This window comes from Podarcis erhardii (assembly GCF_964252035.2).
Source record: "Podarcis erhardii genome assembly, chromosome: 13".
Classification (NCBI taxonomy): Eukaryota; Metazoa; Chordata; class Lepidosauria; order Squamata; family Lacertidae; genus Podarcis; species Podarcis erhardii.
The window spans coordinates 24,996,736-25,011,096 of NC_138502.1; the positions used below are offsets into that span (position 1 = coordinate 24,996,736).

Genomic DNA, 14,361 nt, shown 5'->3' on the forward strand with positions numbered 1-14,361 from the left:
ACCACAGAAGGTCATGCTTCTCCCATATTCACAGCCTTGGGAGCAAACAGGAATCAAACATGGCTCTCACTCTCTGGCTTTTGTCTGCTTCTAGTCCAGCTCATACTTACTCAACTGCCCTGGTCTTTGTTTTTCCTCACTACCAGCAAGGTACTCTCTAGCACAAAGCCACTTCATTTGTTATACTAATGACCATACTTGTGGCCATTAACTCAACAAGAATATTGCCTGGCTGATTCAACAGTGCAATTCTCCATTGGATTTTTAACACTTGCAGGACCCAGGACCCCAGAAATTAGATGGGACTCAGGCACCATGCAGGCCAACCCTCTAAGTTCACAACAATACATACATTAAAACCAACATATGTCATATGCCTCATGTCCATAACTCTCCCAGGAAGGCTCACCTGGCTATTTAAATAATCTATGACATTTTAAATGGGGGGGTATTTTTTGTTTGATGCTATGGTATATATTTTGTGTTCTTATATTGTCATTCACCCAGTGATCCTCAGATGAAGGACGGTATAGAATTTGGATAAATAATAATAAATATATAAATAACCAATATTAGTTATTTTACTACCTGACATCATGATGACTAGAAAATACTTACCACAGTGTAAATCCACCAAGAATGATTAGGCAGAGGAGTGAAGGACTTAACGGTCACAGTTCAGTCAAATGTGTTCCAAAGCAGAAACCACTATGTATTCTAGTGTCAGAAATGCTGGCTATTTCCAGGAACTATGTAAATGTGCATTCCATCTCAGAAACACATAATCCATATAATTTATATCAAGGCTTCAGGGACTCACTAACACTGAAATCCTATGCTTATCTATCAGACTACAGCATTAGCCTATGTCCAAGCCATACAGTATCCTGCAGTACTCCTGTGTTACCATTTCCCACTAGTATGCTAGTGGATGTTCCTAGTGGATGTTCCAAGATGAGCTGTGGGAGAAACACAAATATTAAGATACTTGACTTAATTATTTTGGGATTAGTGACATATGAAGAATGAAACAAATGGTGTATTTTCCATTCTAAATAGATAGTTAGGTAGGACACTAAAATAATCTACCAGTACAGACATCTACATTTTCTTAAAAGTCTATGCTACACAACTGAAGTCATTGCAATAGAATATCCTATGCCATCTACAACTCAAAATTAATACCCCATGTTGTCTACAAAATAACACCTTTATAAATGCACAAAGCTTTCTGTGCTCCATCTGTTCCTCACTATTCAAAAATCAATGATATCTGTGGTGCAACAACAAGGAAAATGTGGTCAGGAAACCTACTGCTAAAAATCTAGAAGGGTAGGGTTATTTAAAATACACCCTAGTGTGAGGATTTCTACCTTTCCTTTATCAGGGAAAGCAGGCTGATTGGAAGAATCATCACCATATCCTTTCCCATAGTCGCTTTTCAACCTTTCTTGCATCTGTTGAGATTGACCCTCTAGAGAGATAACTGATTAATTGTTTAGGATCTCCAAGAAAAATCATACATATATATTCCTTTGATGGGTTGAAAAACATCATTGATCATCTGCCACATTCAAATCTTCAAATGGCTACAATGGACACTAGAGGCTCCATCCTGTTCTTTTAGTTGCTTACTACTATCCACCATAATTGTTAAACAACTAAGTATTATTAGTATTGCTTACAGCAGATACTAGTAATATTTATTCATGTAGGATCAAACAGTCGCTTGTTCTGTTCAATCTTTCCACCATATGATCCTCTAGCTATACTCAAGATTACTATGTGAGGAAATGTGTGCATTGTTGATAAAGACACTACTGGGGGCTACCACCCTTGCTCTCACTGCTTGCCAACCTGGCCTGCCCCCACCATCATCAAAGCCCCTTTCTTTACACCTTGCCAAAATACGCCATCCCCTCACTGACCAGGTGGCGCTGTGGTCTAAAACACTGAGCCTCTTGGGCTTGCCAATCAGAAGGTTTGCAGTTCAAATCCCCACGACGGATTGAGCTCCCATTGCTCTGTCCCAGCTTCTGCCAACCTAGCAGTTCAAAAGCATGCCAGTGCAAGTAGATAATTAGATACTGCTGCAGCAGGAAGGTGAACAGTGTTTCCGTGCACTCTGGTTTCCATCACAATGTTCTGTTGTGCCAGAAGCAGTTTAGTCTTGCTGACCTGGAAAGCTGTCTGTGGACAAACACCGGCTCCTTTGGCCTGAAAGCGACATGAGTGCTGCACCCCATAGTTGCCTTTGACTGGACTTAACCACCCAGGGGTCCTTTACATTTCCTTTTTTTTTTACCTTCAACCACCATCTCCTCACAACTCTGTCAACTCTCTTATACCCTTGCAGTTCCATCAATCCCCACCTCCTGCAGCTCCTTCAGCTCCCCCACTCCCTTACTGTTCTTTCCATGCCCTCAACTTCTCCAGCTCCTTCAACCCCCCCCTTCCTTTAATCCTCCATCCCCTTCAACCCCCATCCCATAAAAGCTCATTCAACTCCCCACACTAACCTAACTGTCAAACTCAATCTTGTGGCCAAAGTTCTTCACTGTTTTAAAGGGCCTGCAGGTATCTGTTCTTTACATTAAATATGTGTTAGAAAGCAACAGACTGGCTTTCATTAGCCAGAGCTCACTGGGACTCAGTTCTGGCACCTCTCAGGTGGGTGTCATTGCCATTCTCAGAGAATGAGGGAGGTGTTCATGGTGAATTCTGGCACTTCTTTTACTAGAAAAATAGCACTGCCTACAATTTAATATGAACCTTTCAAAATGAGCCTTCCCAACCTGTCAGATGGCAACATGTCTACTATATAAGAGCTAAGCAACCTTCAGGTTACCTTCAGGAGCTAAGTGCAAAATGGCAGCTCAAGGGGCAGAACTAATTATCAGCTCAACCACGTAAACTGGCCACTGGGACGGTCTGTATATGTATGTACAAACCTATGTCTGAGTTACTCCCCCTCAGGGACTGTAAAGCAAAATTCTAACGGTGACCAGTGAAGCTGCATAAGTGTCAAAGGCAAGCAATTAATAAACCTATTTTACAAAATCTTCAGTTCCCAAGGCCAATCAGGTGAGAGTAAAAAAAAAATATCCATCCCTGACAACCAGTCACCAAACATGTTACCAACAAAAGACCTAACCCCAAGGGAGGGTGAATATGGAATTCTTGATTCGAGTAGGGCTACTGCTGTGAATTGGACCACCTTTTCTAGACCAGGCAGCCCCACATTTCCCAGAAGTCCAGTGATACTGTGGAGACTCCCAGGGAATCCTATGAGGCCTTCAACTACTGGGGGCTCACCACACAGGACATCCAAAGCACCTTGACCACAAAAGTTGTCAACATACTGGGATTTCTCATAATAACCCTCTGTGAGAGGCTACATCTAGACAGTGACAAAGTCAGGCCAGTGAACTTTATGGGCAATTGAGGATAGGAATCCAGGTTTTACTGTAGCCAAAGTCCAACGTACAAAGCCACACAATCATTTTCCAGATCACTGTTATGTGTCTGTTAGCTGACCCTAACAAGCTGGACACAATGTGTGATGTACACCTGCTCCATAGGATACACACACACACACACACACACACACACACACACCACATCATAGTTGCCTGCATTTTAATTTCCCCTTTGGGGGTGGGGATGGGGGACTGTTATGTCAAGATTCTTGCTTCAAATTTATGATTAAACCACTGATGAAATCAACTTCTTTCTTATGGATGGATGGATGGATGGATGGACGGACAGGTAGATGACCTGGAAAATAATTTTATCGTTTCTTCCAGTTTCATTCAGAATACATTTATTCATTGCTGTTTAATATGTTTAAATGAAAAAAACAAACAATTCTGTTCTATGTAAAACTAAGAAGAAATCTACTACCTTTGTGCAGGAGGCACAGCCTATGTCCTAATCAGCCAATTAAATAAGAAGAGAGCAATTAAGGATTAATTAAGTCAAAAGGTAACAACTTTATGTTGCCACAAACACACAAGGCCCATAACCTCAGAGAGACCTTGTCAAATAAAGCCCCAAGGCACAAACTTCAACAGGCCACATTGGACTCATAATAAGCAGCTGAATTTGAAGAATGGAATACAACTGGGAGAGTTTACAATTAAATGGAGGTTTGCCAATTACTCAGTATGATGAGGATTCATCCTGTAATTAGAAGGCGCAGCTAATCTTACAAACATTTGTTTCATGTGTAAACTTTTTCCAAATAACTAAATATTGTCCTTTTACTTTATGAAAACATATATTGCTGTAACGGTACTCCAATGTTTATTTTAATTGTAAAGAAACTGTAATTCCAATTCTCAGTCTTTAATAAACATCTACACCAACTCCCCAATTGGAAACATGATCTAATTAAAGGGACTAATAGCAGATTGCTCAAAGGCATAGTTAATGAAGTCCTAGAGTTAAACGCCCCCAATACATACACCCATTCTCATATTTTATATCTACAGGGCCAAAGTTTGTGTGTAAGGCGGACACATATTATTGGGACCCAGATATCCAGGGTGTGGGGCAGTCCAGGTTTCAGTCCCATTACTATGAAAGAAAGAAAAAGAATCAATATTGTATATTATGCTTGATATTTATGGGAACTTATTTATCTATGTATTTCTTGTCCAGTTCTTCAAATATTGCTATAGGATTACTCCATTGGTCTATATTTGTAAAGTGTTAGGTCCAGATGTAGCTGTGCTTAGAACAGACCCACATAAATAATGATTAACTTAAATATCATTAAATTTAGTGGATCTGTTGTAAGCATTACTAAGTTTGGATACAACCCAAAATGTTTCCTGCCATGTTAGACCTTTTGGTGCTTCAGATAGCATTTTATGTAAATGGGCTTAGAATCATAGAATCATAGAATCATAGAATCATAGAGTTGGAAGAGACCACAAGGGCCATCGAGTCCAACCCCCTGCCAAGCAGGAAACACCATCAGAGCACTCCTGACATAAGATGGTTGGTTTTTGACCAAGCAGTATACAAGTCTTGTTAAATAAAACCACATTTAAAAAATGAGGAAATCATGTATTAAGACCAACTGAAAATTTGCAAAATATCAAGCTGTGTAGAATTTGAGAAAAGGTGGGGGAATCTAATGGAATCATCACCATCATCATCTATCATCCAGCATGGGTTAGGGAAGAAATTTCATGTTCGTTCAGTTTCCCATTTGCCAGTCTTCATTTCTCTCCATTTCTGAATCACTCTGTGACTGCTTTATTATTTTCTAAAGTTGTTATAAAACTTCATTTTGTAAAATAAAAAAAGAAGTGCAGTGGAGTCCTACAGTCTTTGCCAATGTTTCATGTGAACTTTCTTTAATCTCATCACCAGTGAGTGAGAAGTAGAGTTACACCTTTTTGATGGGATTAGGTGAGGCAGGGGCAAAGGCTGGGCAACTCTAGATTGGTGACATACCTATAGGATGTTACTGCAAAGCTGGAGTTCCCCTAATTTCTCCACCACACAACTCCATCCCCATCCTGGAGAAATCATTGCCACTGCACTGCCAGAACAGTAGCACCACCACTCTGCCCTGCCCACTCCATGTTATGGATTCATGAAATTGTTTCAGCCACATCTTGAAAAAAGATAAGGGAAACATATATTCCTTCCATCATTTATTTATTTTCATATGTACATTTGAATGCAACCTTCCTTTGATTACGTCTCTCAGGGCCTCTTTCACCTTTTCATTTCTCAGGGTGTAGATAAAAGGGTTGAGGACAGGGGTTATCACCACTGTTAAGATGCTCACCACTTTCTTGAGATCCAGGGATGATCCCTTTGATTGCCTCAGATACATGAATATGGCACTTCCATAGTAGATGGAAGCTACAGTGATGTGGGCACCACAAGTGGAAAAGGCCTTCTTCTTCCCAGTAGCTGATGGGATTCTCAGCACCACAGAGATGATAGAAATGTAGGACACTGTTGTTAATACCAAAGATCCCAGAAGTACAATTATAGCAATTATGAAATCTAGAAACTCAATATGGTGTGTACTGGAGCAAGAGAGAGCAAGGAGTGGTTCAATATCACAAAAGAAATGATTGATGATGTTAGAGCCACAGAATGATAGTTTTGATATAGCAGAAACAGGCCAAATCACAAAAATGAATCCTGCCAACCAACAAAAAATGACAAGCCATGAGCAGAGCCTGAAGCTCATGATTGAAGCATAGCGTAGTGGATCACATATTGCTACATAGCGATCAAAGGATATGACAACCAGGAGCACAAACTCTGCCACTCCGAGGAAGAAATAGAGGAAGCACTGAGTTATGCAGCCACAAAATGATATTGTTTTTGTTTTTGAGAGGAGGTTAGAAAGTGTGACTGGGGTGATGGATAATGTAAATGCTATCTCCAGGATGGACAAGTTTAAGAGGAAGAAGTACATTGGCCTATGAAGACGAGAATCAACTAAAACCAGAACTGTAATGGTCAAGTTCCCCAACAATGACAATGCAAATGTCAGTAAAAGCAGATAGAAGATTATCACTAAGTGATTGGGAACTGGGATGCCCAGAAGAACAAACTCATCAAATGTGCTGTAATTTTCTGGATGCGTTTAGGTGCAAACTGCAAATAAGAAAGGATCAAAATGTCAAGAAACAAAGGCAATTGATGAATCAATACTTTAAAAATAGAAAGTCCCACATCTTATCAGCTCTCTCACAGAATTGACCTGCGCCTTCCTGGACAGCTATGAGTCCAAAATGACTCCCAGGCTGAGCACCTGGTCCTTAAGGGGCACATTTGCCCCATTCATTATTATTTTTTATAGACATCTTTATTGGTTTTTCAATTTGTTTACAGCCATCCTTTTCATACTCATCAATATTCACAATAAAATTGGACACTATGAACATTCCAATGTTTAACATGTATGCATAAACTAAAGAGAAATTTAATATTATGTTACTTATCTACTTATTTTGTTGCTACTTTGTTTGCACCGGATTTCCTTCCACCTCTTACTTGGGTCCTTGGAATTCTATGTTATATGCCTTTCCAATTGTATCTAAGATTCTATTTAAGCATGAAGAATCAAGCATAAACTTCTAGCACTATTTAAGAATTGTGGCAACAACTAAATAAAGAAGTTTGAAAATAGTATGTTACAGTATGTTCTTTTAGGAAGAAGGTAAATGCTCACAAACCTAATAATTAGATACTGAGCAATTTTACTGCCTACACATTATTTTAAATGAAGTGAAGGAATTAAGAGTAGTGCATTAAACTTTAGCTTTGACTTTCTCACCCTCATTTAATAGTTTACAAACCAAGACATTTAGCTGATTTTCATCCTTCCTACAAGAACCTGGGAATGAATTTCCTTAGAAGCATTTTACCCTTCTGAAATTAAAAGCAAAGTTCTGTGTTCTGTCAGTTTGTGGCTCAGAGACATCTCCACCTGATGAAACAGAACATGACTTCAGTGACTTTATCTTTTTATGTTTCAAAACTCAAACATCTAAGCAGGTTTCATCCCAGAGGGAGTAATCAGGAAATTTCACCCTAGGCAAAAAGTTGATTCAATTTCAAAGAGAATGCCAACTTTATCTTTTCAAAATTATTATTATTTTGATTAATCCACTGAGTTGTGACTACAGAAAGACATTGTACTTCTATGGAGCTGTTTCCTGAAACAATCAGATGGGATTCTGGAATTCAAGGGATTCATACTTGTTCAGTGATTCATAAAATAAGTTTATTTGCAGATATGGAAAGGTGTCTGGTTTACAGTTAATTTTGCCAGACCAGATATTTTGCCAGTAAAAACTGAGAATCAGAATGGACTATTAAAGTCCAATTTGGTTATGGATAGTTAGGGAATAGCAGAAACATCTGGGGGTTATATATTAGTTAATATAAATACATTAATCAAATTTATACATATTAATGAAATATTACTAAAACAGTATAAAACTATATGACTTAATTGAAAACGTAAGTTTGTCATTAAATTCTACTCATAGTAGTCCTTCTCAAATGGATGGACCAGTTGTCATGTCTGTTAATTTCAATGGGCCTACGTATGACTAAGATTAGATGCAATCCTTTAACATTATTTGTACATTATGAGTGAAGAAAACTCTTTGTTCTAGGTCTCAACAATTCTAAGATACATTTTAAAAAAAGAATCCGAGAAATAGGCATCTTCCTCTCACAAATGGACAAGCAGATACACAGCTTAGAGCTACTCCTGGATCTAGTGCTACTCCTGGATCTATGTCGCTTGAGGCTCAGGTGGCCTTGGTGGCGCAGAATGCCTTCCATCAGCTTTGGCTGGTGGCCCAGCTGCACCCCTATCTGTACAGGGATAGCCTAACTTCTATTGCCTATGATCTGGTAACCAATTAGGTTAGGTTACTGCAATGCATTATACATAAGGCTGCTTCTGAAGATGGTTTGGAAACTTCATCTGGTGCAGAATTTAGTAGCCAGGTAGCTCACCAGGGCAAGACAGTTTGAGCATAGTACACCAATCTTGAGGACCCAACTGTACTGGTTGCCAATTAGTTTCCAGGCCCAATTCAAAGTGCTGGTTTAGACCTATAAAACCTTAAATGGCTTGGGACTGTAATACCTTAAGGACCACCTCTCATCTATGAACAAACTTGGATCCTGAGACCATCACCTGACACCTATTTTCATGAGCCTACTGCACAGGAGGTCCAGAGGGTGGCAGCACAAAATAAGTCTTTTCTGCAGTGGCTTCTCTTTTGTGTTATGCTCTCTTCAGGGATGTTTGCCTGCAACCTTCATTACATATCTTCAGGAGCCAGGCAAAAATGTTTCTCTTTAACCAAGCATTTGGCTTTGTCTGATTAACATTCTATGTCCTTTTAAATGTGTTTTTGGGAGGGGAGGTTATTAGTTTGTTGCTGTTTTTGTCCTTTGTTTTGTCTTCTCCTTTTTTATTTTTTATACCATGAACCACCTGTGATCTTCAGATGAAGGGTGGTATGCAAATTTAATAAATAAATATGCATAATTATAAATAAATAAACTACATTTGACAGCTATCCCCCAGAATTAATATTTGCACTTAACATGTTTTTAGGAGATAAAATGAAATTGTTCCCCAGCTTCTGGAAGTTTAATAGATGGCAGACAAGCCAATTTCACAGGCGCTGTCTCATTTCTGTATAAACCTCTGGTTTCATGCAACTGGGATAAGCAATCTTCATAAGTAATTAAATGGACCAAGGAAGTGGAGAAAGCAAGCAATCAGTGATATAGTAAAAGGTCTGGAATTCGCCTTTTCTTTATTAACTTTCCACCAATAACAGGAAAACATTTTTTTTTAATGTAAAGACAAAATGGTATCATTCACTGGCAAAATGTATTATATTAACAAGTTAAGCTTCAAAATGTACTGTATTCACCTCCACACAAAAAGGCTTCCTTCGCACCCATATTCCCGGGGGGAAATGTTGAGCTGAATTCTTTGGTCCTGCTTGATATGTGCATTTTCTTACATTAAATAACCAGGTATAACAGCCAGCTGCAAATGTTCCTATATAGATCAGCACTGGCCCCGTATCTATGGGTGGTCCCCCCCACAATTCTAATGCACCTCATTAGTCTCATAGGAACATGTACAGATCCCATTGATACATACTTTCCAAATCTCACAGCAGAACATTTTATCCCAAGAAACAAAAGCAAAACATTAAATATGAGAGATCATCGCAGCCACATCTAATTTATCAACTAAATTGTTGCAGTTTTCCAATATGGATTCTCAAAGGCATTGGGCAAGGTGGGCATCTTCCAAGGATTTTCCCCAAAGCTTCATTTACATCTTTGTTCCTTAGGCTGTATATGAGGGGGTTGACCATTGGAGTGAGGACAGTGTAAAAGAGAGAAAACACTTTGTCAAGATGCCTTAGGATGCTGACTCTTGGGAGCATATAGACCATTATGAGTGTTCCATAGAACAGGCTGACCACCGACAGGTGAGAGGAGCAGGTGGAAAATGCCTTTTTCCTTCCAGTAGTGGATGAGATTCTTAGGATTGTGGCTATGATATAAATGTATGAGGTCATGGTGAGCAGGAAAGGAGGCAAAGTGAATGTGCAGGCAAAAACAAAATTTGTGAGCTCCATCCAATAGGTGTCACTGCAGGAGAGCTTTAGCATGGGTTTTAAGTCACATATATAATGATCTATTTCATTGGGGCCACAGAAGAACAACCATGACATTGAAATGGTTGTAATGGTGCTGACCAAAAACCCACATACCCAAGACCCAGCTGAGAGCTGGAAGCACAACTGGCCATTCATGAGGACTGCGTAACGCAGTGGTTTACAAATGGCTAAGTACCTGTCATAAGACATTGCAGAAAGGAGATAACATTCAGTTCCTGCTAGGCAAGCAAATACATAATACTGCACAAAACAGCCTGCAAATGAAATCTCTTTCAAGCCAGTTAAGAAACTAGTCAGCATTCTTGGGAGAACAGCTGAACTATAGCAGATCTCCAAGCAAGACAGATTCCCCAAGAAGAAGTACATTGGAGTGTGAAGGCGTCGGTCAGTCACAATGAGCACGGTGATGAGAAGGTTCCCACACACAGTCACCAAGTAAATAATCAGAAATACCAGGAAAAAAAGACCTTGCAGTTTAGGGAGATCCTCAAATCCTAGCAGGATAAATTCTGTGACAGTTGTTTGATTTCTCCATCCTGCTCTTCCCATAGGTTTCTTTCTGTGGGAGGATGAAATAAACCATCAGATCTCTTTGAGGAGGAGCAACAATTTAGTCAACAAAGCTAAGACAATGGAAGCTCAATTTCATCAGTCTCCTTCAACTGCTGCAGAAAGTGCAGAGAGAGATATGCCTCACAGTAGGATATGTCTCTGCCTAACAATACTTTTGTTTCATTTTGTTTTTAAACACGGTCCTAATGCCCATATCTGTCCCCTTAACCAGGGACAGTGGACCTTTCCTGTGGGCTTTATGGTCAACCTTTCAGTGCCCTCATACCATGTGGGACCCAGTCCCTAAAAAAAGAACCAGTTCACTAAAAAGAGAAAGGAGAAGCACTTTACCTTAATTACAAGTGTTTAATAAAAGCTGCTATGCTGTCAAAATCCCTGTACTGCAGTTTTCTGGAAAACTAGTGGTTGACATGCAGCTTGGTTTTCATGTAGGATGTTCTCATTTAAATCACCCAAGCAACTTAAGGCTGACACTGTCTCTGGATGTGCTACAATATGCTCTAATGTTGGAAACAAACTACTTAAATAAATGAGCCCATTCCGATCTACAACAAGCAGAATGAAGAAACTCCCTTTACAATACTTCTACAGTGTAATTAGCAGAAGCACTGTAATGATTACTGCTAATTATAGAGATAGAAAAATATTACACCTGTTGTTAAATGGCGTTTCTGTTGCAAATTTATTAAAGAAAGAAAAGCAGCAAAAGCACAGCAAAAGAAAAATAATAATACAAGGAATAAGGGGGGGGGGGTCAACTTACATTAACAATACAAGAAGCATCAAGTCATCCATCTTAATTTACACATACAGATTGATGCATGCCATCCAAATGTCTCAACAGGAATCCAAACAAAGTTGGTGTTTAAACAAAGTACATTCAAATATAGTAAGGATGTTCAGTTATTTCACCCTGTGAAATAGTTCCAGTTACAGATAGGTAGCCGTGTTGGTCTGCCATAGTCAAAACAAAACAAATTCCTTCCAGTAGCACCTTAAAGACCAACTAAGTCAGTTCTTGGTATGAGCTTTCGTGTGCATGCACATTTCTTCAGTGTATCTGAAGAAGTGTGCATGCACACGAAAGCTCATACCAAGAACTGACTTAGTTGGTCTTTAAGGTGCTACTGGAAGGAATTTGTTTTGTTTTGCCTGTGAAATAGGTTACGCTGAGAGACAGGATTGGCCCAAGGTCACCCAATGAGCTTTATGACTGAGTGGGGATTCAAATCTTGTTTTCCCAGGTCATAAGCCTCAATGAGCTATTTCCAGTATTACAACTCCAGCATCTATCTGAGTTAGACAATGCCTTCTTGTAGGGGCATTATGGAGTCCAGTACAGACAACCCGTTTTAGGTTGCCAGAGTAGATGTGGAACAAGGGTGGCATAGAGCAGGGTGTTTCAACTGCATGCAATTACACACAAGCACACAATTACCTGGAAAACAATCCCCACGCAAAATTGGGAGTTGCCTGTACACCCAAAATATTTTTCTTTTTCTTTTCTTTTTTGCTGAATCAGTCTCAATTGTACAACTGAAGAAATATTTTATATAGATTCTAAAGTGAATTCCAATTGTTTAGGATGTCCATTGTAAACAAATGCAAAATGGTGCATATTGGGGCAATTTATTTTCTTAATTTCACATATACACTTCCTGAAATTCTTTTAAGTGGACATGCCAGTGATAGAACATGGATGCACTGCTGGATTTATGTATAGGCTAAGTAGGCTGAAGCCTAGGGCCTCTAAATCTAGGGGGCCTCACCAGCCTGCCCTCTCCCCAGTGCCGCAGTCTCCCCTCTCCCAAAATTGCAAACCCAAGACTTCATGCAAGGGCAAGGCAACTCAAGCCCAGCAACTATGAGACTCAGGGCTAGCCAGTGGGGCTCAATTTGAAGCAGTGGGGCACAGCGCAACTTGCTAGAATTAACAAATAAGAAAGTTTTCAGAATTTAAATTCTAGATTAAAATTGATTACTTCATTGAGAAGGGGATTGTAAGAAAAACACTGGGGCCTAATTTGAATAGTAGTGTGCCTGGTATCTGGTGGGCAATCTCATCCTTTATTTCCACACTGTGGGTGCAGACCAAATCACCTGTCAGGAGAGTTATGACATTCAGGTGAGGGTCAGATGCTTTGTCAATCCCAGCAGGAATATAAGAGGATGACTGCCCTGGCCAGCCTTCGCCTGTGGTTTTTTTTAAGAATAACATTACAACTTCATTTTCCTAAAAAATCATGCTTATTCCGCAAAACGTTTACAACGTTCAATTCCTGCAAAAGTTTTTCAATGTTAATTTTATGCATTTTTTAAAAATCACCATGGTATTTACCAATAATATCTTATGATGTTTAGAGGAGAAATTCTGAATTTTTTTAATGTTCAAGTTATGATTCCTTTCTTAAATTACTCCCATTGTGTAAAGAATAGTTTTAGGACACATTATTAAAGCAAAGCATTCCTAAGCATTCCTAGAATTCCTGCATATATGATGGTCCCATGAGTGCTACACGTGGGGAAGGTTACTTCCACTGTCCCTATTTTGTGGGCACATTTCAATCACATAACAGCAATTTAATATTGTACAATTAAAGTTGGTGTTCCTTTATCTTCCTTCCTTCCTTCCTTTATTTATTTGACTTGTTAATTTTTTGTTACCCAAAGGTCTCCAAGTACACATACAAGCATTTTAAATACACACACTGTATCAAATTTGAGGTGGATTTTTAAGTAGAACAAAATGATGGCTTACACATTCAGTTTACCGCTGTTCAAAATGATGCACATTCAGTTGACAACTATTTTCATTTATTCTGATCGTTAAAAAACTGGATCTGTCATGAAGCCAGTGAACTTCCTAAAACCTTTCCACATGGCTTCCTTCACTTCCTTATTTCTCAGGCTGTATATGAGGGGATTGACCATGGGGGTCAGGACTGTATAGAAAAGAGAGAAGATTTTTTTCACATATCTGAGATCCCTGGACCGTGGGAGCATATAGACCAGCATCAGCGTTCCATAAAAGAGAGCCACCACAGTGAGGTGGGATGAGCAAGTGGAGAAGGCCTTTTGCCTCCCAGTAGCGGAAGGGATTCGTAGGATTGTGACGATGATGAAAATGTAAGATGTTAATGTGAGTAGAAATGGAGGCAGTGTGAAGGCACAGGCAAAGATGAATGCGGTCATTTCTACAACATATGTGTCGCTGCATGAAATTTCTTTGATGACTGGGGACAAATCACAGAGGTAATGATCAATTTCATTAGGGCCACAGAAGGACAATGAAGACACTGAAAGGGTTGTACTTGTGCTCACCAAAACTCCACTTGCCCAAGACACGGCTGCCAGCTGTAGACATAATCTACCATTCATGAGACTGGCATAGTGCAATGGTTTACATACAGCTAGGTACCTATCGTAAGACATACAGACAGGAAGTAGCATTCAGCACCTCCGAGGCAAGCAAATACATAAAACTGCATGAAGCAGGCTTTTATGGATATACTTTTTTCCCCAGTCAAGAGACTTGATAATATTCTAGGCAGGATTGCTGAGCTGTAGCAACATTCCA

General features: G+C 39.5%; 2 protein-coding genes across 2 annotated transcripts in view; both read right to left on the reverse strand.

Annotated features, from left to right (window-relative positions):
• Nucleotides 1-9,770: 9,770 nt before the first annotated feature.
• On the reverse strand, nucleotides 9,771-10,760 carry LOC309327032 (olfactory receptor 5AR1-like; the record flags this gene model as incomplete). Its single annotated transcript, XM_081836071.1, has 1 exon — nucleotides 9,771-10,760. The coding sequence occupies one exon, from the start codon at nucleotides 10,758-10,760 to the stop codon at nucleotides 9,771-9,773; it is 990 nt and encodes a 329-aa protein (XP_081692197.1).
• A 2,850-nt stretch (nucleotides 10,761-13,610) lies between these two features.
• LOC309327033 (olfactory receptor 10A3-like) overlaps nucleotides 13,611-14,361 on the reverse strand; it is a gene marked incomplete at both ends in the record, with an annotated part of 10,343 nt that continues 9,592 nt past the window's right edge. Inside the window, one exon of the mRNA XM_081836072.1 lies at nucleotides 13,611-14,202. Coding sequence (XP_081692198.1) covers nucleotides 13,611-14,202 — 592 coding nt within the window. The remainder of the gene's footprint in view (nucleotides 14,203-14,361) is intronic.